Source organism: Alnus glutinosa, chromosome 11 (genome assembly GCF_958979055.1).
Source record: "Alnus glutinosa chromosome 11, dhAlnGlut1.1, whole genome shotgun sequence".
Classification (NCBI taxonomy): Eukaryota; Viridiplantae; Streptophyta; class Magnoliopsida; order Fagales; family Betulaceae; genus Alnus; species Alnus glutinosa.
This window is the reverse complement of record NC_084896.1, coordinates 4,822,206-4,847,008: the sequence shown is the minus strand read 5'-3', so window position 1 is coordinate 4,847,008 and position 24,803 is coordinate 4,822,206. Positions and strand designations below refer to the sequence as shown.

Here is a 24,803-nt window from a genome sequence, read left to right as displayed (position 1 = left end):
GGTATATCAATCAAAAATAAACAAATAAGCATATACATGGTAAGATGAAGTGACCAAAATATTAGCACCAGCCTCCAGGTGGACCTAAACACATTTTAACAACCCACAAAAACTTTATCAAAGTTTCAAAACCACCTCCAAGTGGACCTAAACACATTTCAACAACCCACAGACTTCATCAAAGTTTCAAAACCTAAAGCACCCCTTTCACAAAACGAAAATGGCGGGGACATAGAGATACTAGTTTCATGAGATCAATGTCTTCTTTGAAGAGAGAGACAGGGAAGAACGCTAGAGTAGAGAGAGAAGGCCGAAGGGGGGCCGCGGCTATGTCTTCTTTGGGTTGATTTTTCTGTTAGATTTGTTTGTGTATTCCTTAGTTTCTAGGTACAGTTTGCTCATGTATGGCTCAAATTTTATTAGAATTTTTCTTTTGTAATGGGGGCTTGATTGTAATTTTAGTAAAATTTGGGATTCTGCATAAGCAGCTGTTTTTTAAGTCAGATCCTTCTGGCTTAAGAGTATGGGGGGTTTGTCCCTCATTTCTCACGATGTAATGCCTATAGGCTTTTAGAATTTATAATAGCACATGCTATTAGTTCAAAAAAAAAAAAAAAAAAAAAAAAAGGATTTTGTTTTGAGATTAAATCCTGAAATGACGTTTTAGTTCATTTATATATAGGTAGCCTCCGTCTACCTATATTGCGCTATCCACCCGCATATGTGTGAATAGCGGATATAATATCTTCTCGCCAAGGGTAAAGGTTTGAAAATTCGGCTATAAGCCATGCAGACAGGCAAATAACGGATGCAGCGCGATTTATCTATCCACCTGAACACCCGTAAGTGCGTAAGTTTTGCAAATTGTAAGGCAAATGATCGATTAGAAATGTGCAAATTCAATGGACTTAACATTAGATTGTCCATAGGCTTTGTATGTTAAAGTTTTTTCGAGTAATACTAAATATTATACTCTCATCTTATCTTCATCCTATTTAGTTAATGTGACAGTACTTATCAACTCTTAAATCAACTTTTGTTAAAAAAAAAAAAATTGTTAGGCACTGACACATCAACTTAGTAAAATAATGGTCGGATGAGAGTATAATATTTAGCATTACTTATGTTTTTTAGATTTATAATAAAAAAAAAAAAAAAAAAAAAAAGTGTTCTGATATGACATAAAGGTGAAAATTATTTTTGATTATTTAGTGTTTTCCGATTATTTAGTGGCCAACAAGGGTTTAAAAATTACTCTCACATTCTTGTTGTATATTTAATGTAAAGGAAATTATGTCACAATTCCTCATCCTTTCGAGTTTTTTGACATTAAAATAAATTAAGATCTCAGTTTTTGACCTAACGAAATCGAGACTTATGTTTTGAATATTTGTAAAACGAAACCTTCAAATAACAGAAATGATATAGAAATATAATTATGCCTCCTAAATAAATAATTAAGTGGCCGGACCTGGTCATCACCAAGCCAAGCCAAGCTACGGCCGTGTGGTTTGGTGCCAACTGCCAACCCATGGCTGCATGCTGTCACTTAGCCCACGCTCATCTGGCTGGGTTGTAACACTTTGTCCCACATCGAAAATACGAGAAATAGCCATAAATATAAATGGGGATGATGACGTAATTTCCTTGGGCTTGATGCATGTTATATAATAGGGCAAGTAATATTCTTTTGAAAGCGCTGGACTTTCTTGTTCCCTGCTCCCCAGATTTGTGCCCCTTTGGCTTTGGGTTACGAGGTCCTGGCCAGGATTTCGGAAGGACTATATATTCCTTTAAGCCTAGGTACTACTGTTAGGTTTTCTTAGCTTTTCTTGGGTTTGTCAGATTCTAATTATTAGATTAAATTCAATTATTTCCGTATTTTTATCTGCATCAAGTACAAAATTGTGTAACTTCCCACCAAGAGATAAAGTCTTTGGGGCTCATTTCTCCCTATTTGATTCGAAAAATGTGAAAGTGTCAAGACGTAGACAAGGTTAGTTCAGCCACCCATAATCCGTCCGAATAATGGATCACTTTAAAAGTTTTTAAAAGTGTCTCAACTAACGTGAAAGAAAAGTTTAGGATTATGTGATTGCCGTGGCCAACTTATTTTTCCTATTTGTTTGGTCAAATGTGAAAGTGTCAAGATGGAGACAGGATTAGTTTGGCGACCCATAATCCGTCCAAGGAGTAATCGATCACCCTAAAAGTTTTTTAGAGTGTCGTAGCTAACATGAAAGAAAAGGTTAGGATTGTATGACTGACGTGGCCAACTCTAACGTTAATTTTTTTAGGAGACCTTACTATAATTTGTAGTACTCCAAACATTTTTCTTAGACAATTTAGATGTCTAGTATTGGTTTGCTCCGTTTAATTAGAATTTTATTTCTGTTTATAGATACATTCATTGGGTATTCCCACAATATGAATATAACAAAGAAGAGATGGATGGAAAATTTTCTTCTTTTCAAGCCATCATCCTCCACAGTTGAGAGGTCTCCAAACCATCGTGGTTAACCTATTACATCCCACTTTGCTCAATGTGGCCCTCTGGTTCAAAACTTTCAGCCAGATGGTTGGTGTGGCACATGCATGCTGCACATAAAAAATTAGTAAACATATTGTCCGGTTGCCAATATGCTATTATGACCCAGACGAGGAGCAGCAACAAAGAAAGACCCCTAATCCCTTTGTCACTTTCCCTGTCACATCTGTATGAAAGTTCAACACTCCATTTATGCGTCGGATATTACAACGTTTCTTGTTTATGAAAAATAGGCTGCCTTTTCGGCCTTTCTTTCAGATCCCAACAATCAACAAAGATAAAAAAAAAAAAAAAAAATTTCTAAACAATATTAATCTATCTTATCAGGAGAACAGAGAGGAACAGAACAGAGCATGGCTGCACAAAGAAACACCCTGCCTCTGCCTGCTTCTCCAAGGAGAAAATCTACCACCCTTCTTCACCTCTTTGAACTCGATTCAAAGAATAAAAGTAAAAGTCCTAAGATTTCCCTGTATTTGTCCAATTCTGAAAACGAAGAACTTCTTTCTATTATCACATACTTCACCAGTCCTCTTGAATCCCCTTCACCCCAAGATCTTAAGCGGCTGAAGCTCACTCAGCTCCTCTCCATCATAAAGTTGAAGAAGACACTGCATGATCAAACTTTAGCCCCTCTCATGTCGATGCTATCGACCAACCTGTTCCGGCCTCTCCCTCCACCTTCCAACACCTCCATCACCTCAGATTTCCCTGATGACGAAGACCCCGTTTCTAATTTTTCACCAAAATGGTCGCACCTCCAAATTCTCTATGATATCCTCTTGCGAGTAGTTGCCACCACAGATCCTGAGACACTTAAAGAACATGTCGACCATCCTTTTCTTCTCAATCTCCTCTCCCTTTTCCAATCCGAAGACCCCAGGGAGCGCGATATCTTGAAGAATCTGTACCACCGGATATATTTGAGATTCACCTTCTACCGTTCATTCATGCGGAAATCAATGAACGATGTGTTCTTGCACTACATATTTGACACCGACCGGCATTGCGGCATCGCCGAGCTGCTTGAGATATGGGGAACTATAATCAATGGTTTCACTGTTCCACTCAAAGATGAGCACAAGTTGTTCTTAATGAGAGTGCTGATTCCTCTTCACAAGACCAAGGGGATGCTGGCTTACCATAGGCAGCTGGCTTACTGTGTTTCTCAGTTTGTGCAGAAGGAGCCTATGCTTGGAGGGACTGTTGTTAGAGGAATTTTGAGGTATTGGCCTATTACTAGCTGTCAGAAGGAAATTCTGCTGATAGGGGAATTGGAGGAGCTGGTGGAAAACATAGATCCTGATCAATATAGAAAGCTAGCCCTGCCTCTGTGTTCCCGGATTACAAAATGTTTGAACAGTTGGAACTCACAGGTAAGCTCTCAATTATGATACAGTTTCTCATAGTTTATTCTGTTAAAGGTCTTTCCTTTATTGGGTTTTAAGGTTTTTCTTTGAAGTTTAAATAATCTCTCATGCCTTTTGTTTTATTTGCATATTGATTGGATCAAAGAAAAGATCATTTGGAATCTTCAACTGCTAAAACCTGACTTTCCATCCAAGTTTCTTTTCTTTTCAGTAGTGTTTTTCTGTTGTCCAATGAGGATGATGATGAAAATCTTTGAGAATTAATATCTTAAGCTTCCCTGATGCTGAAAAAGTAAGATCATGGGGCTAGCTAGGTGCTGCTTTCTTAAAGCTAGTTAAAAGCTCAAGTATTGATTAAATAATTAAATTTACTCTTTTTTATTGGTTTAAATTTTTGAAATGAGTAATGATTTAACATAGTATTAGAAATAGAGGTCTTTAAGTTCGACCTTACCTTCCATTTCGATTAAATATTTCACGTGTTGGACCTCACTTATTAATAGAAAGTAAAGTATTGATTAAATTTACTCTTTCCTATCAACGACTCCAAACTCGTTAGCTTTTACCAAGTTAAACTTTTAAAATAAGTGGTGATTTAACATGAAATCAAAACAGATATTTTGAATTCAAATCCTGACCCTACAGTTTAATCCACGTCTCAGTTAGATATTCTGTGTTATTGAGGGAGAGTTTGATCATGAACTTTATGTTCCATTATTTTGGATCCTGCAGGTTGCTGAGCGTGCACTGTATGTGTGGAACAATGAGCATTTTGTGAAGATGGCGTCAGCAGCAATAGAAGAAGTATTTCCTGTTGTTGTTGAAGGCATGGAGAAAAACCTGAAATGGCATTGGAGCAAAAGCGTGGGGCAATTGACAGAAAATGTGAAGGTGATGCTGGAAGAAATGCACCCATTTTTGTACTCCAAATGCCTGGAAGAAATTGACCTCAGAGAATATAAAGCTCGCCTGGAAGAGGTCAAGAGGAAGGAAAAATGGGAGAGAATAGAGATGGCAGCTGCCCGGAAGCAGTTCCTCCAACCACCACATTACATCTGTGTTTCCCATTGAAGAACAGAGTGTACGAACTTTGCTGCCAAGTCATTCAAAAACCATTCAGTATTTAAATTAAAAGCTTTCTTGCTACTTAATAATTAATTAAGCTGGACTGAAACCAGCTGCAGCAGGCATATATGTATGCTACCCAATATATACTTATACATACACATATAGATAATACATATATATATATATATATATATATATATATATATATATATATATATATATATATATATATATATATATATATATATATATATATATATATATGAATATATACATATTTAAATATGTACACGTAAGTGAAAAATAATTAAGTTCCACGTTGAAAATATATCATAAGAACAAGTGGTTAATATAATAGAATTGGGCACAAATTAATTAGCTTAAACTTTATCTAGAGACGCCTGGTTTGGTTCGGTCCTCTCCCAAAAACCTTCTTTGAAAAGCCTTCCGGCCCAAACACTATAGGAGAAGGGAAGCTCGGTACTTTCCTCTTCCTCCTCATCCCTTCCTTCTTCCCTCCTCCTTCTTTCCCTCTTTACTAGCGCTTCCTTGGAGGCTCGGGCTCCTATCTTACTAAAGTTTTCTCTAGCCCTATCCTCCTCTTTGAAGACATTTTATCTACTTTTCCTCACATCAACGTAGCTCCCATGGGCCATCTCCCTCCTCCACCGTGTCTACTGCCGGATTTGGTTCGAATCTGAAGTCGAAGTTTTCAAACCTAGATTTACAATCTTGCTCCAGATTCAGTACGACACGCGCCTCTTCATCGGGATCCCCGTCATCTCCCGCCTCTGTTGACACCAGTCGCGAACTGTCCAGACACCCACGCACCGAAGCATGGCTTGCACACGCCAGCAAATGATTCTCACCCGTCGGCGCGTGGTTGCTCTAGTCCTCCTCCCCGCCTTGGCTGTCGGTAGTTTGCGGTAGCTTGCGGTGTCCTCTGCTAGAGAGGGGTCGTCCAGTGCTAGCGCGTGGTCTACCCACGACGGCGACTCCCAGCCCTAGCTTCGCCTCCTTGCCGTTGCTGCGTTGTCTTTGTTTTACCTTTTTTTGTGTTGCTAGGCATTTTGTTATATGTTCCTTCTCTGTATTCGCTGTTGTAAATACACCATAGGTGTTTGGGTAGGGTTCTTCGAGGCCCTAACCACACCTTTTACCGCCTTTTATTGGCGGCATAAGTTATTGGCATCTGTGCCAAGAATCAATAGACCCGCGTCATTCATTTGATGTATTGCCTCCGCGTAATTGCGTTCTTAGGTATTTATTGTTGAGGTGCACAACCCTAGTTTGTTGTAATTTCCTTTTCTTTAAGCCTAAAACTTAGCTTTGGCTTTAGTTTGTAGTTCCTTTTCAAGTATCTATTAAAAAAAAAAAAAAAAGCTTAAACTTTTGAGTTAAACGGTGTCCTAATATGTTAGAGTAATGTTATATACCATATTTTTTATCTGACATTATCCTATGATAAAGTTGACGTAGCAGTCTCAACTAATCATAATTTTTATTTTTATTTTTTAACAATGATTGATACAAGGGTCGATCGTGATTGTCCCATAGCATTATTAGATAACTGTAGAATAAAAATGTAATTTATATCATTACTCAATATGTTATATTACGGTCTCGTTGGAAGAACTCCCTAAAGACACAGCCTCTATGAACTCCCATGAGGTTTTTGATCTATTGTTCAGCAAGGCGAGTATTAATGGATCGAAAAAAGTTCAAAATACGATTTGTTTTTCAACAAAATAAAGAGGAATCATTTAGGAATTAAGAAACACATTGATTTACATTTTAGCAAAGATTGCGAAACTGAATAGACTAAGTTTATTTCATCCTCCACAAAACCAAAACGTAAATGTTGATTACACTCCATTGCAATCTGCAACTGGATCTAATCTCTTCAGACCTTTTACTTTTTCAAAGAGCGTAGGTCTAATCATCTATCTAAGAGCCATGTGCATAGCAAATGGATAATTAATTAATTTCGTTATAATTTATACATGGGGTTATTGACTTTTTATTTATTTTTCTTTTTGTTTCTATCAACGTCGTTTTAGCCAAAGATTTTTTTTCTCCAAAACATATTAAAGAAAGAGAGAAGAGTACATCAAGGTAGATCTGATCATACGAACAGCTATCAGATCCCAAAATCGAAGGGTGGGGATGGAGGGATGAGATAGGCACGTGTCCGACACATTTTGACAAAAGAAAATGAGCTAGGCTTTTGGCATGCACCAATGTTGGCAGAAGTTTTTTTTTTTTTTTATTATTATTATTTTTTATTTATTTATTTTTAATCACGCATTCCTTTTATTAATATGAAAAGGTAAAAGTATTGCGTTCGGCAGTTAAAATGTCAAGAATATATTGAGTTATTTTTTTTATAAGGAATTGTTCGTTCATAAGGGAAAACGTTTTATTGATTAACCTATGAACTACTTCATTCATCTCCCTTCTGACATGGTTCACGCTCTTGAATTGCAAACTATTCAATAGAACTCTAGTATCTTCAAGAAATATCTGCACCAATTCTTCTCTTCTTCTTTCTTTTTTTTTTTTGGATGAATCAATGCCTTTATAAACCAAACTCAACAGAAAACATCACTCCAGTAAACATTGGATACACCTTACAAACAAGAGAACAAACTCTCTACACAACAAACTAACAACCAAAACAAATTATTGCACAGCCAATATCCACAAAACACTAAAACCAGAAACAAAACAACAACATTTTTACAAACGCCACTGCTGTGAAAGGCTACCTGAGATATTCTTCGGCTTCCTACTAGACGAGACCCGAGTTCTAACATCCCCTTTAATCCGAGCAACAAGAGCTTCTTCAGTCAAAGGAGTATTACCATAACAAAGGTCATTCCTCAACCTCCATAAATGGTATATAGCTGCTGCCAAACAAAGTTTACAGAGTATATTTTGCAGACTTTTACCCTTCAAATTACAGCTCCAGACCAAAAACATCATCCCAATGCACACAAGGGTTAGAAATAAAACAATCAGCCATCAAATGACGCCAAACTCTTTTACAGAAACTACATTGGAAGAACAAATGATCAATCGATTCCTAGCACCCATAATAGAACCGACATATTGAATTTCCAATAAATCCCCAGTCACACATACGTTCTTTGGTAGTCAGAGCATTCCTACGAACAAGCCATAACACGAAAGCATATCGAGAAATGGCCAACGGAAACCACACAACCTACCACCAAGGGACCTCAGGGGCTTTAGTTCGAAGAGAGTTCCAAGTCTCCAAACATAAGTAGGTTCGCCTTCTAGATTTTCACACAGGAGTATCAGCTTCACCAATGGCAATACCTGGAAGTTGACTCTGAATATTAACCAAAGCTTCCGAGCGAGCAAGGGGCCAAATCCAATTTCTATTTTGTAAAACAGTAGACAGCTTAGCATCAATGCCAATCCCGGAATCATAAGCTATCCGAAATCTATAGATATTAACAAGCTTACCAGCCAGGTGCCAAGCATCAAATCAAAGAGATATATCATGACATTTCCCAACTTTAAAGCTCAGAAAATTCTTAGCTACATTCTGGAGTTTGAGAATCTTTTTCCAACTCCAAAAACAAACCTTAGGTAGAGAAATATGCCAGAAACTCCTCCCCTCCAACCAGTTTTGCTCAGCCCATGCAAACCAATTCTTCCCTTCCTTTGTCAATGCCTACACAATTTAGAGTGCCTCGCCTTCTAGGTCCAGTAAGAAGTACAAGATCTCAATGAAAAAGAATTTTCAAAGACGTACTTACAAATTATCAAATACACGATAAAACATATATTCGCACGCAATAAATTCAATAATCATAAAGTGGAAAAACAAAGTCGTAAAGTGGAAACTACATTTGCTCCCTTGAACTTTCACCTTAATTGTAATTTTTTCTCCAGACTAAAAAATATTGCAATTGACCCCTCAAATTACTAGCCCCTTTCACTTAGCCTCCTCTATTAGAATTTTTTGTTTAATCAGACAAAAAATGGCCTAAAATGGAAATAATGCCAGTGTTAATTTTTTTTATACCAACAAAAAAAAAAAAAAAACTTGTCCATGAGACCCATGGCCGTGGGTCTCCATGCATGGAAGAGACCTAGGAGACCCACAAGCCATGGAGGAGACCAATGGGCTAGCCATGGGTCCTGTAGAGATTTTTATTTTTATTTTTTTAATCTTTTTTATTTAAGGGCATATTAGCATTTTTATAAGTCCACTTGGGTATAATGGATATTTTTACGCAATTTTCATCTAAATTAACAAAAAATTATAATGGGAAAGGAGCTACTATTTATAACTTTTTTTTTTTTTTTTGGTTAAATGCTCCACACGTACATGTGGTTTGGACCGTATCAAATAGCCACATCGGTTTCAAAAAGTGTTATAAATGGTATCGGTACCTGTCTTTAATGAAAAAACTCAGTTGATACTTCCGTCTGAATTCCGTCTATTTTTTTAACGACAGCTCCCGTCACCTCACTTATAACGCTTCACTTATCTCGAATCCTACGATGTATTATAAGTGATACCCATTGTTTTACTCCCACGTAAATAAATAAAAGAGTAATGTCATATACAAGACCGTATTCCCTCTTATCCTCCAAGGTACGCAAATGTTGTACAAGATTAGTGATACTATAAGAAACAAGTTGTCTCCAAGAGGTAGTTCAATCAGTTAGAAACCACACCTTATGAAGTGGAGGTCACTAATTCGAATCATTCATCTTCTTCTTGCGTGGACGTATAAAAAAAAAAAACAAAAACAAGTCGTTCTCGAGGGAATCGCCGAGTAAATCAACGTCTTGTTGCGTTTCGAGTGGACGACTCGCCGTTTGTTCCCAGTTTGAAAAACAATTTCGTTTTACACTCGCGACTCGCGAGGCCTCTCCTTAGCCCTTCCTTGTTCTTTTTTTGTTCTTTTGTAGACCCTTTCCTTATTCTTTGCTTTGTTCATTTGCTGATTTCGTCTTTTCCATTTCTCATTCCTCTTCTCCGTCTTCTTCTTTGGACAAAACGGTTGGTATAGTTGATGGTTATTCAATGGAAATGATAAATTGATATTAAAATAATTGAATTTTATGCAGCAAAAGTTTGCTTCTTGATTATCCAGTAGAAGGTTTGACAGATTGTAAATTTTCTTTCGGCCGAGAATTAGTGAAAAAATTAACTCCATTTGAAGTTTGGGTGTGAAAGTTTCAGTTTTTTAAACAAATAAGATATAGGTTTGCTTTAAACTATGTATATATATTTGTTCGGCATCTGGGTAGGTTTACTGTTGCTCCCACTACGATCTGCTTGTTAATTTTTCTAGCTGAAATATTCTTAGGAGTGGTTATTCTTGTATTTGAGAATTAGTGAACAAATGAGCAACCCCATTTAAAATTTGGGCGTGAAACTTTCACTTTTTAACGAATAAGAATTTGAGTAGGCTTTAAAACTATATGTGTATGCTCTTGTTGGGCATCATCTGTTTTTTTTTTTTTTTTTTTTTTTTGAAGGAAAGATAAATCTTTCATTGATCAAAAAAGGGTACAGACCAAACCACCATATAGGTGTACACAAGACACCCCCAAACAGGGGAATACCCCACCTGGGCATCATCTGTTTGTTAATTTGTCCAGCTGAGACATTCTTAGGAGTGGTTATTCTTGGATTTTACTTGGTAGCTTAAAAAATGCCAATTTATGATCGGGTGCTGTTCTTTATTCAATTAGGCTTCTTTTCTCTTTTTTCCCTTAAATTCCCACGGAGAGCTAAAAGTTCTTTTCTTGCATTGCAGTGGGGATGGCATTTGTTTCTGGGTTGCTAGCAAATTGTTCAGGTTTCTTTTCCCCTTTCTCTAAGGCTTTTATCTTGGCTATATTCTGCCTTGTATTTGACATTGCATAATCTTTTTTTTCCCTCTATTTTCTATAGGTTTGATTCCTTTCCATCCTAAACTACCATTCAAAATTGAAAGACTTATTTCTACGAGATATAATGATTACAAGGCCTTTCAGCCACCAGCTAGACTGGTAACTTTTTAATTGCTCTGCGGGTGTGTCTGTTTGTAACAGTTTATAATTGTAAGTTACAAACTCATCTCTGAATATTTGGGGACTTACATAGCAGATTCGTAGAGCAAGGTTTCAATATTCTCGTCCAGAGCGTTTAGGCTCCAGATATGCGACATTTGTAGGAAGAAATCATCATCAGTTGAGCATTCACGATGACTTGTCTGAGGAGCCCTTTTGGCTCAGTATGATTAAGGAAGCCTTGTGGTACTGTACTTACAGATCTTTCTATGTTCTCTTGCATATATTGAACCATTGTTAAGCCTGTCACGAATCAATACCCAATTTTCTGTTTTGTGTGAAAATTGGATATACTTGATTATATCAATGTGGAACAGATTCAGTTATCTTTGATGAATTAACCATTGTTTTATATTCTTTCTTAGGGGCTTGAAATCTCTATTTGTATTTCTGGTTGAGCAACCTAGTCAGCTGAAGTACATAGAGTGGCCAGGTTTCCAAAGCACGGTATGTATCCAAAGTTTGTGGTTCACTTGGAAGTTTAGAAGTGCGAGTCTTAAGAACGTTTGTGGTTCAATTGTCTTTCAATCTGTTAGTAAATAATAATCATTTTGCAATGCTTGTCAAGAATTGTTTTAGTTTCGAAGTGAATGCCATTTCATGTTGTACAAAGCTGAGTTTCTCACTGATGTTGTGCAGCTGAAGACTGCTACTCTCACTCTTGTTATTGTAGCAGTGCTCATCGTCGCACTAGCCTCTGTTGACTCTGCCCTCTCCTATACGTTGGCTCTGATTCTCAGAAGAACCCCATAATCAAATATGAAATCCTAGAAGAGTTTATTTCTAATATATGCATGGTCCAGCTCAAACTTGTAGATGCTCATCTGTCATGTCCCTAGCATTGTAAGGAAGAAAAGAGAAAAACATTGTGAGAAAAATATGTATGCCTTTTCGTAACTGGAAAGGCTAGAGCTATCTATCTCTGGAATTTTGCTATCAAAAAAGCAGTGTAACATCAGCGATTCTTATCCTCGACTGCCAAGATAATTAAAGATGATTCCGCACAAAATTTTAGGGAAAATGATTTTCAGGGGATGGAATTTTAGACTTCAGGGCACCCTGGAAAAATGCACTGGTTTAGTATTAAATTGAGTGTTAATAAAAGGATAAGAACGGGCTGGTGATGAGGCATCCAATCTTCCTTCTTAGGTAAAGGAGCGCTGATACACAGGGGATGGAAAACCGGCCCCAGCACTCTCTTTTCATTAAAAAAAGGGTGCTGACTGTCCCCCACAAATCATTTTTCCAAGTAAAGAATATAGAGTCCGTAAGGTTGGTAAATAACAAGTCTTAGAAGAAATCTTTTGGATTAGATGTCCATCAAATGCTTTTACTTCCAATAAATGAAACATCTGTAGTTATTTCAGAATAGGTAAAATGAAGAGGGATCTGTTTTGTTACCTTTAAAGATGTACCTAGTGTCCAGAGATTTCAACTCCACACTATCCCAGTCTTAGAAGAGTGGCAGGAGGGATTTTGGTTTTGCTTCCCACGATGCTTTTGACTTGGCAAACGTTCCTAAATCGGAATGAATTGATGCCCTAACCTGTCCCCACAATATCATTTGTGGATCTTGGGTCCCTCACCTTACAAGACTATGATCAAAGACATTCAGATATGGGCAATGTGACTATATGCTGTAAAAGACAGTAAGACTTCCTCTAAAATTCATGATAGAAGAAGACTGTTGGTACAGTTTTCAGTATGGTGACATGTTAGTTCTTAGTTTGATATCCTTGATTAGAAGCAACAACCCACTCTCGACTGGTCCACGAAATTGAGACGTGTAAAACAATAAAGACACGCTCGGGGGTTAGCCTGCAGAGCCTCCTCTGATCCCTAAGTCAGTTGGAGAATTGAAAAGAGTGAGTAAATGCTATTCGTGTTAGGTATACTTGTTTTTATCCTTATTTATATATCTACTCTTCTTCACTCGTGTGTAAAGATATGCTCAAATCACTGCATTAATGACCATTTGACAGTTACTGATGCACACAGTAACTTGATATGATACGATGATACCCGGGATGACGTTCTAAGTCAGGCGAGCCGCCTAGCCCTGTCGACATGTTAGGCTTTTAATCTAATTTGATGTTCTGAGTATGCAACTTTATTAAATACTGAAGATACCAAAAAATGCTGGATACTTCAATAAATGTGGGAAGTCCTTTACCTTGGGCTCTCCGCTCCTTTTGGAGGCTAACGCACCTTACCTCCTTTCTGTACCGAGATGCTCTCGGCATAGCCTCGTCGATTCCAGAGGTTATAATCAAATTCAGTTGTCCGAGCGTGTCCTTCTCCCGAGAAAGTTGTTCCACTAGCCGAGCGCAGGCGGGCCTCCGGGTAACATTCAGCCGAATGGCTCACTTTACCAGTCGGCAACTCTCCTCTTGGACCCACCTGGGCCTTGGGGGATGATTATTCCCCCAACAAAGACTATGGGCATGTGACTATATGCTGTAAAAGGGGGATTGAGCAAGGAATTTTAGTGCAAGTCTGATTGTAGTGTGTTTTGTTGGATGTAGAACCTATATGAGGAGTTGAGCGGAGGAGGTTACGACTACGAGTAGCGAAGAGGTGAAAAGGTTTTGGTATGAATCCCTTTAATTATGCGATACCTATTTACAAAATTACTGAAAGACCTCAATGAGATCAAGAATCTAAATTACAGTTAAAGACTATCACCTAGTCACTATTGGAGATATTAGAAGATCAAGAATCTAAGTCTGTGACCTAACTATAGTTGAAGACTATCACCTAATCACAATTGAAAAAACTGTCGCATAGCCACAATTGAAGTCTATCACTTTGTCACAGTTACGTAATTGTAGTTAAAGTCTATTTGTATTATCTAATTCTCCTATAAATAAGAGCTATATTGTAAACATCACTCAAAGAAATAAGAGCAAAATGTAGTCATTTAAGCTTTATCTTAAATGTAGGTCATAAACCGAACCACGTAATTATTTATGTCTATTTATTTATTATTCTGGATTATATTATCTTTCATGATATCAACGCTCTAGGCTATCGCAAGTTTTCGATCCTATGAATTTCAAAAAAAAATAAAAAAATCTTCCCTTTATTCAGTTTTGATTTTACGATGAAATTCGACCGTCCCTTGGTGTTTGCACTGAGATCCGATTGCCTCTTGATATTTTGCGGCGAGATTTGACCTCCCCTTGGTGTTTTGTGGCAAAATCCAACCCTCTTGATGGTTTATGGAGAGATTCAACCATCCGTTGCAGTCTTATGGGGAATTCCAAAAAAAAATCAAACTGAAGATTCCACATATTTTCACCTTGAGTTTGAGGAGAATGTTAGAATATATATGAAGATCAAGAATCCAAGCCACAATACAAATTGAAGGATGTTACATATTTATTTTTGTCAATTAAATAATTAATCAGTTATTTTTTGGACGGGGATTTTTATCCTCATTATTCGATCCGAAATTTCTAATGCAATTGCCACGCCAGCTGCAAGCATCTCCAACGACTCCCAATGTCTTGTTCGTCCTTCCTTTTTTTCTCACGGGATAGAAAGAGTCAATGAGTCTTCCTCAGCGCGAGTGAGCTGACAGCTCTATATGGATGGAGGAGGTACCAAGACAGGCACATAAACAAATAATATTCATCATATCTTGAAAATAATTAAATTGAAGTCCAAAAGAAGAAATGATCTTTCTCTATCAAGATCTGGTCCTATATTTATGTAATTAGTTTTACCAAACCAACTTTGTCGGAAATGAAAAAAGTCTACCACCTACCGGCCGCAAGTTAGGCGGTGTCGGTCGGCTCTCGGACGATACTTGGCCGGCAGGCGGTAGCCATTGTTTTGCACAACCCTAGATTCACAATGCTTATCTACAACCTCCTTTTCAATTCTTCTGGATGACTCTCCTTTGGGAAAAATTTTCCACACCCGTGGTTTAAGGCAAGGGGTACCTTCTTTCCCCTTTCCTCTTCCTTTTGGGCTAAGAGATTTTATCTAGACTTATCTTGAAGAAAGATAGGAGTTAATTCATGGTATCAAGATCTTCAAGCAAAGCCCTCCCATCACTATTTTCTTTTAGCTGACGACCTTGTGAATTTTTTTTTTCTTCTAGAGATCAAACATTGGCAGCCTTTCCTACTCGACAGATCGAGATTTTAAATGACGTAACAATATATACATCATTAGATATGTTAAATCTAATGTGGACCATGAAATGAATCCTTTTATGTCACTTGAATTTCACGGGATACATTTACTCCACTACAATCCAGTATGTTTTGAAATGATAATCAACCTTGAGGATGCCTCATAGGTCCATAGAAGATGGTAAAATGAAGATCATAAATGTAGCAAACCATCAGCTTAGAAAGGGAAAGGTACCATAAAACTATTCACAAAAATGGAGAAAATAAAACTGCCAAGTTCAGTTCAAAGAAAATACATTCCAATCATTTATGAAACCCGAGGTTACAGAATATTGTTCAAAGAAAATAGAATTCCAAGTATTGTTTCCACACTGAAATCCAACAGCCGCAAGAATAACTGCGCCTCATCAGGTTAAATCCCTTTACAAAATCTGTGGAAATCAGACACAAACCCTATTTCCTGAAAGTGAAACTATGGAAAACTCTTGAGCCCAAAAAACAAAACTAAACATAAAAGATGACGGCTCCATAGGCTATTGAGAGCATTTTTTTTTTTCAAATATAAAAAGCAAAAAATGAACACACAATCTCAAAGCTCAGAAAGCTGCACCCCTGTACACCCTATCCACATCCCAACCCTAAGTGGCTCCATTTTCTCAAATCAAATGCTGTCCAGATACAATCAATCTCTTGAGGTTTTGAAGAAGTGCAAATTATCTCCTAGCTTTGATGAATTAGGTCAATATGATGCTTTGCCTTAGAAAATAGAGAGAGACTTGATCTTTGGTTAATCATGACTGCAATAAAATGTGCACAGATGACCAACAGTATTGATTCAGACACACAACTCTGAAGAAGCACATACTGCAGAAGAGTGCCAGCACAGATAAGATGTGGGCCTTGAGAAACATATTACACTTGATACTTTGACAGCTTCTCCTTCACTGGGGGCTCCAAAGCAGACATACATTGGTCCCATGCTCCATTTCTAAGCATCTGCCAAATTATGTATTGATGCAAGTATATCAATATTATAGTCTTACCTATGCTCCACCTTTTTTTTACTATACATGTTTAAAAAATATTAAAAAAATTCATCCCTGCCTTCATTAGTTTATTGGTACTAGAAAGGTTTTTTTTTTTTAGAATTAACCATCAAACAAGAATTTAAAAACAAAAGAATCCAATACTTTTTTTTTTTTTAATGAATAAAAGAATCCAATACTGTTAATGGAGATATACACAGCACACTCAAAGATAGAGGGTACAATTAGGCACTCTACATATTCGGCCAACCCTTTTTAAGAATTATGACTTCTATGATATAAAATTGAAGCTGGAAGTAGGTAAATCACAATAATTCTACAAAGATGCTGCAGAACAAAAGCAATGCTAACCTGTTTATAACCATGCAACACTTGGCAAATATCATTATGTAGATCTTCGCTCCTTATTTCCTATAGACATAGGAAAAGTGACACCATTGAGCTTTTATTAGAAAACAGAACACTAAATAGATCTCAACAGGAAGGCAAAGCCAGTCTTACATGCCAACTTGCAATTGCTTTGCACATGAAAACAAGTGAACCTAATGCCCCTGATGGATTTGCTTTAACCTGACAACATTTGAGAGAACCCCATGCGACAATTTTCATCACTGATATTTTAAAAAATAAATTCATAAGAAAGCAGATGTATACCATTGCACAGAGACCTCGGAAAGCATCCTCCTTTTCAATATCATCACGTATCCTGCACAAATTAATTGATAATGAGAAACATGAAGGCCTATAAGCAGTGGTCATTTTTTTTAGTCTATACTCAGAAAGCAAAGGAAAAAATATAATGGGTTCGTTTGATAAAACTGTTTAGAGGGTACTTTTTGTTTTTTGGTTGCAAAAGTATTATGATGTGACATAAAGGTGAACGTAGCTTTGAGTATTTTGCGTGTGTTTTGTGTTGGAGTTGTTAATACTTTTGCTTCTTTTTTTTTTTGCTAAAACGCAAAAAGCTTTCCAAAAAAGAGTTGTCAAACGAGGCCAATAACTTTGCTCGAGAGTTGGTCTTGTCACCAATTTTTGGCATGAATAAACAAGAAAAAGTCGGTCTGGGAGTAAATGCTGACTTTGTATAAAATCATTAAACAAGCCCAACACCCAACATAACCACTCCACAATCAAGGCCTATGGAGGAGTCCAGTTTTTCCACTTGGGCACTTAACTGTCATGAACAAAATTCTGAAAGCTCTAATCTATCTGTGTGACAAAATGAACCACAAAAAACACCAAGTCGAATACAAGTCTTCGAGTGTTCTATACAGTCCGTCAATTAGGCCCAATTTCCCGACTACAATATCATGGTCTTTGGCAGAGTCTAGTACTTTCATTGTTTACCATTTTTCTGCCTTGATCAAAATTCTGACAGCAGTTCACATACTAGCTGGAGAATGGACCATACATAATCAGGAAAAGTTCCCAAATCTACTAAACAGATTGTGGACAATATCTTGATCCATTGTCCAGCAGCATTTTCTCAACAGACTGAGTTACTCTCCCCAATATAGCTTGCTGCTTATTCACATGGTCAGTAGAAGGTTCTTTGTCGGTGATATTTGGAAGCCTCAAAGAGATGAATAAGATTTTGAAGGTATTCACACTGATTTGGGTCATTTTGAAGGAAAGAATGAAGTTCCTTTAAAAGGGAATCTAGTATGGAAAAAATATATTGATCCACTCAACTCTTTCAAAATAACTTCAGTTTTATTTCCCTTCTACTTTCTGTACAATAGTATCCTCCATTTCCCAAGTGAACACTTGTACTTTTACTTTAATTGGGGCTTTGTGTGCCTGATTGGGAGGGGGGGAACAATGTTTCACAAATTAGTCAGCAAAAATGAAGTTGAATGACAATATAATTCAGAGGGGTCTGGCATTAGAGAGAACAAAATGCCAAGGAAAAAATGTGAGGCATAAGACGGTGTTAAGAGGACATAGCCAACCCCCAAAAGGTTAGGACTTGGTTCAATTTAAGTTTCCCTTTGATTGTCTGGCAAAGAAAGTCCTTCATTGCATTATTTATTGTAAATTATAAAAATAAAAAAGTCAAAGGCAAAAAAGTACCAAAGAAAACTCGGGCTGTTTTAAACTTGTAAAGATAACAGGTCATAGAATTTTACAGAATTCTAATTCAATGTCAGGACTAAAAATCAGACTGCGGACCAGAAATTTGCAGATTATAAAGTAGCATACATACATGCCCATACACATGCAGAGACCTAAAGGATTCAAAAATTTGCAGTTCTAGAATTAGACTCGGAAAAATTTGAAAGACTAAGTCCAGTTAACTATCCAAGTTATACTTAACCTTAAAATTAAGTTTGACATAAATGTTTAACAAGCCTTAAAAGGAATTCGACTTTCAGACAGTTATTATGATTATTGCATCAAGTATCCAGCATATAAACTATGAAGTAGGAAAACAGCATCTAGAACATGTAGTAGGACTGCTGAAGTAATTTTGAACTCCAAGTCATGTTGCTGGTAGTTGACAAAACTTTGATTACCTTCATCAGGAGCTTCCTGACACAACTGGTATTGACACAAATAGGTTTCATTTATCAGTGCAGATAAAGTACTTACATAGACAAAGCACTGCACCATGATTGCATGAAATGTTCCATATGCGGTGACACAAGCTCAGGACAAACCCAGGCAAGTCTCCCAAGAGTTATTGCACTATTTTCTATGAGTGACTTGTTGAGCTCCTGATCAGGATCAAGAAATGCGATTAAAGATGACAAATGTTCTACAATACATACGCACGCATACACAAACAATAATGAAAGAGAATCACCTCTGCATGTTGAAGGATTGGGACTAAGCATGAAATAACTGTCAAAACAATTGGAGCAATTTCTTGACGAACCTGAAACTTAAAATCACATCCAATCACAATTACATCTAGTGAATGAAATGGCATAGTGAATAAAGTCATGGATTCTGTTCACAGTTAACAAAGAAACATTAAACCGAGAAGCACCCATATAATTAGAACTATATTTTTAGAACTAACCATATAGTCTAGAGGAAGGTTAGGAAATCATTACAAAACTCAAAATCATGTGTCGGCACAGCATTTACCAGTATGAAGCCAAGATCATATTTTCAGAATGCAAGCCCATGATTGAACATATTATGCAAACCTTAATAAGTCCTTTCCCTGGCCACTTAAGTAATGATTAATGAAACCAAAGAATTCTAAATGACAAATTGCAAACCACCCAAAAAGCCTATGCCAAGGCATCATGATGTTTGCTTTAAGAGAGTGTTATAGATCAAGTAACCAAACTCTGCAAGATGTGGATTAATCAACCCAAGAAACTTATTTCTTATAAAAATAATAAACTTCCCAGCCCTTAAGCAGATGGTTAAAATGATATTAGGTTTAAAACAGAACAAAAAAGAAGCAGTATTTCCCAAAAACTAAAAGCCAGCAACATCTAAGAGTTATTGAATGAAGTATAAAGAGCTTAACATACCTTAACTGCTAATTCCCCAATGGCCCAACATGCATTATTTGCTACCGAAACAGTTTCCTTCAGCTTAGGAGTGTTCTGTACCGCACATATGTAACATAGATAAAAAGGCTACCAAACCTACAGCTCAAAAGTAAAAAACATGAGATAAATTTCACTTACCAGTTGCTTTGCTGCAACATCAAGAATTTCAGACAAACGGGGGTGCAAATGAACAGGGCATACCTAATCAAAATCATCGAAGGATGTTAATATGCATGAGAGTTCAGATAGATAAATTACCTTTATAGTTCCTATTGAGCCACTAGCCCTATTACGCTGTGGTACCTAGCCGCTTGCTTTTTTGAGAAGTCAGTAGTTTTTTTATTTTTTATTTTACCATAGGAAGTTGGAAGGTTAAAGTCCTCAGTTCGCAAGCAGCTCAAGCCGCGGGTTGCAAACCCATCCTAAGGGATGGGCGTAAAATTAGGTCTTGTGATGGATAAAGTTTTCGACTTACCCTTGCCAGGTCCCCAAGAAGTGCAAAGGCACTCTGCCGGACATCAGAAGCATCATCCGTGCAACATTGCAGAAGCAGGTCCCTCAAATTACTTTGTGAAACCTACAGAAAAAGTAATATAAGCACACATAATTAAGCATGTCAATGTACAAGCCATATCCTGTTTAAGTATTCTTAATATATAAAATATCCACATTCCATTCAGAAATGTTGTATCCCAGCTCTGCTACAGACACACTTGCAATCCACTAATACAACGTTTTGGACAAATTATTCATAATTAGGCACAATCAAGAAATTTCATAATTACGCTTTTTTTCATATCTTTTCTTGATCAAGAAATTTCAGCAAAAGGGGAATACCAGACTCTCTATCCCACTGCCAAGACCCTCTGCAAGTCCAGAGAGCAGATCAAGAGAGCATACAATAAACTCTTTATCATATTGAACCCCTGCTGAAACAGGATCAACCTGCAATAGAAGTTCAAAGAAAAAACTTGTAAAAATTACAAGCGGACCATATTTTGAAGGGATCAAACATTTTAAGAGGAAAACAGAAACTATAAGGTTTATGTAATACCATGCAGATCAAAAGTGACTTTAATGCCACAACAATGCAGAATATTTGAGGTTTCAAAAATTATATGGATGTGATACCAGCATGTAAACGTGCACAGGATTCTGAATGATGAATATATTGCTAAAATTCGTAATACATTCCCACAGCATTTCACATGTTGATTTCTCTTAAGTTGCTCTCACAATTCAAAAGAATGAAAATCTGTTCGAAGACAAAAGTTATGAATTTTGAAGGCAAGATGACATACACTCGATGTGCTATTTTGGTATCCATACTAAAGAGTGTCTTCCAATGATTTTTTTCGATGTGATAAACAACTACCCAACCAGAATTTTGGAATTTCCGAAATGAAGCTCTACTTGAAAGCAAAAGACCTTTTATAATTTTCTTAAAAGACAGAGAAGACAGTGGCGGAGTTAAAGGCCTTATTCTTTAACTCCATTTTCCATTGGATGACTGCCTATGATCGTTTCCATATTTCTAGTTTCCATGACTTTTTTTTATCTTTTTTATCTTTTTTTGGTTAGGTGTTTCTCTTGTATACGTCCTGTGTACTTAGGTGCGCCCTTTGATTTTAATGAAATTTAATTACTTATCAAAAAATAAAAATAAAAAATTCTTGAAAGATCTTGGAAGCAAGTAAACTTTTTCACGTTATAATACATTATGCTATGCCCTTTCTATGATACTTTATGTAGCAAATGTCTTCTCCCGCCAATGATAATGCTGGCTAGGCATCTCAAATTGAGAAAGGATCATAAACTATTGTTTCTTTTTCTTTTTCTTTTTCTTATTTCCAGTTTGATGTATATGAACTTTTATGTCAACATTTAAAACAAACAGACCCAATATTAACAAAGAACAGTAACATTTAACATTAAATACAGAGAAATCTTCAGAGAACCATAAAGTAATATTAATGATTGATAAGCAAAAAAATAAATAAATAAGTATATCACAGCCACTGATTCATAGACAATCAAGATATCAAATTACTGAAACCTTTGCCAATTGTTGGGTCTGGATGATGCTTATGCACCTCTGAAATACAGGCTCAGCAAATTGAGAGAATCCAGTCCCCAATGCCTGGAAGGAGAAAAACACATTATTCTTCTGTATTACAGCAACTCCTAGTTGTTCTCCACATATTTACTTTTAACTCCTAGTTATTATATCTTAAAAAAAAATAGAGCATAGTTTTCAATGAAACGTTTATGACCTAGAAAAATATGAATGAATGTATGTGGTTGGCACAACAAGCATATATGTGACATACTTGCCTCAAGCAGGATTTATCTGTTTACAAGAACTCGAACGGATTAAGAGAGATCAGGCTTCTTGAACTCAACTCAAGATGAAGACCTTAGTATGATAAATTTCCACCAAAAAAAAAACTTTTCAAACTTTGACCCTCGTAATTATTCATATATACTTATCAAAAAAAAAAAAACAAATTATTCATATATTCCCAAGTTATTGTGATGTGAATTGTTTTGTGGTTTTTTTGATAAATAGATAATTTTCTAAAAAGTGCAAAAGGCACCCATAAGCATACAGGGAGTATACAAAGAGGAAACCAAAACAGGAGAGAGCGGGGAGGGAGGAAAAACACCCGAAAAATCCAAAAACAGGAGGAAACTCAAAGACCCCTACCAAACCAGCCCACATAACCCAGAGACTAAAACATCAGATCAGAGGCCCTCTTGCCTTATCCTGGCTAGAACCAAAACCCCTGGCATCATAATTAATTGTGCACTCTAGGTTCTTCACTTCACGACACCCTTTAAACTTAAGAGTGGAGACTGGAGCCTCTAGATGATGCTCTGCATCAAATAGAGCCATGAATTCTAAAAAGTCCTTCTCATTCCCCTCGTGTGAGACCCCCAAAGTTTGAAAACAGAGGCTAAGATCAATTGCTGCCCCGGGAGGACCACCAATCTCTTTAAGACCACCTCCCCGCGAAGAATCATCAACAAAGGCTGCCCTGGGAGACTCGCCCACTTCTGAAGGAGAAGGGGCCGTGCCCCTTGGGAGAAGAAAGCCACGCCGAAGAATAGGCTGACAACCCTCGACTTGAACAGGTGTAGACACTATCCCGTCCTTTGTTGGTTCTAACAAGGGCTTGGTAGCAACCCCAAATGACAGCAAGGAAGAAGCCTTGGGAACATCGAAAGTCTCAAGAGCCTCCTCAAGCAGATGCTTATCCAATTTGCCAACCTTATTCTTCCAGAAGTATTTAAGCACAGACTTGGATTCCGACGAGTAAATAGGTGCTCAAAACTCCAACATCACAGGAAGAGAATAACGTAGCCTTTCACCAAGAGTTGCCGCTTCTGATAAGCAAACGCCAGGGGCTGGACCAAACCCGTCTAGAGCCGAAGAAGGAGCCAGCAAATCACAGTAAGCCTCAGACGAAGACGGCAACAGAGGACCCTCACCCAGAGCAGATCTCACCAAGGACGCCGAGGACAGCTCAGCTGCAGAAAGCGTCTGGATGCAACCCACGGCTGACTGCTCCAGAGTAGCGGCAAACACCTCCACAAAAGCCGCCGGAGATGAGACCTTCAGAGAAGGAGAGTGCACAGCAGACACCGAGTACTCACCTGACGAACAACCTGAAGCAATTGGCGCCGGAGAAGCCGTCTGGCCCAAGGTCGAAACCCGGCTCGCTCTCAAACCCACAGAAAAAGCATTGAAGCCCCAAACCTAATCAAAACCCGACATGGAAGACTTCTTAGACCTACAGCCCACTCTACTGGACCTATCCCTAAAACGCCTCCAGCCCAACCCATAACCACTCTTTAGCAACTGACCCAACCCAAATCTGCCCATTCTCCACTTCAGCCCAACAAAGGAGTGCAAGCCCAAAAAAAGCCTACGCTCAAAACCCTCTAAAGCGTCCCCTTCACGCACTACAACCCTTTGTATGGAACACGCCAAACTACACCCACAAGAACCTCGAATCTTGGAGCCACCAACAAGAGGGTCTTTACGCAGAGGATCAGAAGAAAAACACTCCATTGCGTAGCAGTCCACGGCCTACCGAATCATCTCCTGCTCCCGACCCATCAGAATAAGCTTCCATCTCACACCAAACAACAGGCACCGACTGAACCTGAGGCCCGTCAACTACAACAGGAACCGGCGAGCGTACCACCTCAGCGAACGACAAAACGCCCGCTACCTTACCCAATATCTTCCCCGCCGGAGAGCCACTAAAAGATGACGACACCATCTTGGAACCAAGAAAAACCAACACTTTGCTCAACTCCCCAGAAACACGACCCCACCCCCGCCCGTCACGACCTTCAGGGAACACTACCATTCCTTTCCGGCCACCCACATCGTAAACCGCCACCTCCAAGAACCAGCTAGAGCTATTGCCACCTAACCTAACGATGGTCACCTTCGAACCCTCCCTGAAAGATTTCACGAACAACTCGGAACCACGATCTCGCAGCACTTCTTCCACCATCAACAGCAACCAAGCTACGCAACGCTTGCCCAGCAAAACCCACCCCGAGAACCCATTCCTCTTTTCCACCACCCTCAACTCAATAGACCGTTTCACCACAAAGAAGGTGAAAGATTTCGCCTCCACAAAGAATCGGTTCTCCATACCCAACCGCACAGGAGAACCCCCGAGGGGTTCGCAGCAGCCACGCGGCCACATGGCGCTCACATGACTGAAAACCAAGAGACGCAAGCTGATTAGATCCAACAAACTCTATGGAGTGCAGAACCACTCTCTACTTAGCACTCCTAGGCAAGTCAGAGAGAAAGAAAGGAGGAAGGGAGATATCTGAGGCTGAAGACTAACAGAATGCGCCTACACGCGCCACCAATGGGGAGAGGAGAGAGGAGAGAACGTTTTCATAGAATATTTCGATGGTTTTGTGGTTTTTAAAAGTCAATTTAATCATATAAGAATAATAAAGATTACGAAAGAGAGAGAAAGAAG

General features: G+C 38.0%; 3 protein-coding genes across 6 annotated transcripts in view; 2 read left to right on the top strand and 1 right to left on the bottom strand.

Annotated features, from left to right (window-relative positions):
• Positions 1–2,837: 2,837 nt before the first annotated feature.
• On the top strand, positions 2,838–5,110 carry LOC133882117 (serine/threonine protein phosphatase 2A 57 kDa regulatory subunit B' beta isoform-like). The gene is made up of 2 exons (XM_062321220.1): positions 2,838–3,924; positions 4,651–5,110. Exons 1-2 carry the CDS (start codon positions 2,902–2,904, stop codon positions 4,987–4,989), a joined length of 1,362 nt encoding a protein of 453 aa, XP_062177204.1. The 5' UTR covers positions 2,838–2,901; the 3' UTR covers positions 4,990–5,110.
• A 4,691-nt stretch (positions 5,111–9,801) lies between these two features.
• LOC133882433 (uncharacterized) lies at positions 9,802–12,061 on the top strand. Of its 3 annotated transcripts, none has more exons than XM_062321613.1 (6): positions 9,802–9,887; positions 10,793–10,835; positions 10,931–11,028; positions 11,123–11,274; positions 11,454–11,535; positions 11,728–12,061. In XM_062321613.1, exons 2-6 carry the CDS (start codon positions 10,799–10,801, stop codon positions 11,839–11,841), a joined length of 483 nt encoding a protein of 160 aa, XP_062177597.1. In that variant the 5' UTR covers positions 9,802–9,887; positions 10,793–10,798; the 3' UTR covers positions 11,842–12,061. The 3 variants fall into 3 exon arrangements, with proteins under 3 accessions (XP_062177597.1, XP_062177596.1, XP_062177598.1); XM_062321612.1 differs by lacking the exon at positions 9,802–9,887 and adding an exon at positions 9,895–10,030 and having other exon boundaries at positions 10,794–10,835; XM_062321614.1 differs by lacking the exon at positions 9,802–9,887 and adding an exon at positions 9,897–10,030 and having other exon boundaries at positions 10,794–10,835; positions 11,126–11,274.
• A 3,446-nt stretch (positions 12,062–15,507) lies between these two features.
• The window catches only part of LOC133880977 (transportin-1), a 33,874-nt gene continuing 24,578 nt past the window's right edge, over positions 15,508–24,803 (bottom strand). The window contains exons 19-29 of one of the 2 annotated variants that reach the window (XM_062319942.1): positions 21,845–21,928; positions 20,626–20,733; positions 20,264–20,365; positions 19,927–19,989; positions 19,768–19,842; positions 19,083–19,160; positions 18,869–18,993; positions 16,931–16,982; positions 16,778–16,846; positions 16,628–16,687; positions 15,508–16,226 (exon numbers count right to left, since the gene is read on the bottom strand). In XM_062319942.1, coding sequence (XP_062175926.1) covers positions 16,143–16,226; positions 16,628–16,687; positions 16,778–16,846; positions 16,931–16,982; positions 18,869–18,993; positions 19,083–19,160; positions 19,768–19,842; positions 19,927–19,989; positions 20,264–20,365; positions 20,626–20,733; positions 21,845–21,928 — 900 coding nt within the window. In that variant the 3' untranslated portion in view covers positions 15,508–16,142. The remainder of the gene's footprint in view (positions 16,227–16,627; positions 16,688–16,777; positions 16,847–16,930; positions 16,983–18,868; positions 18,994–19,082; positions 19,161–19,767; positions 19,843–19,926; positions 19,990–20,263; positions 20,366–20,625; positions 20,734–21,844; positions 21,929–24,803) is intronic. The other variant, XM_062319943.1, reaches the window with a different exon arrangement.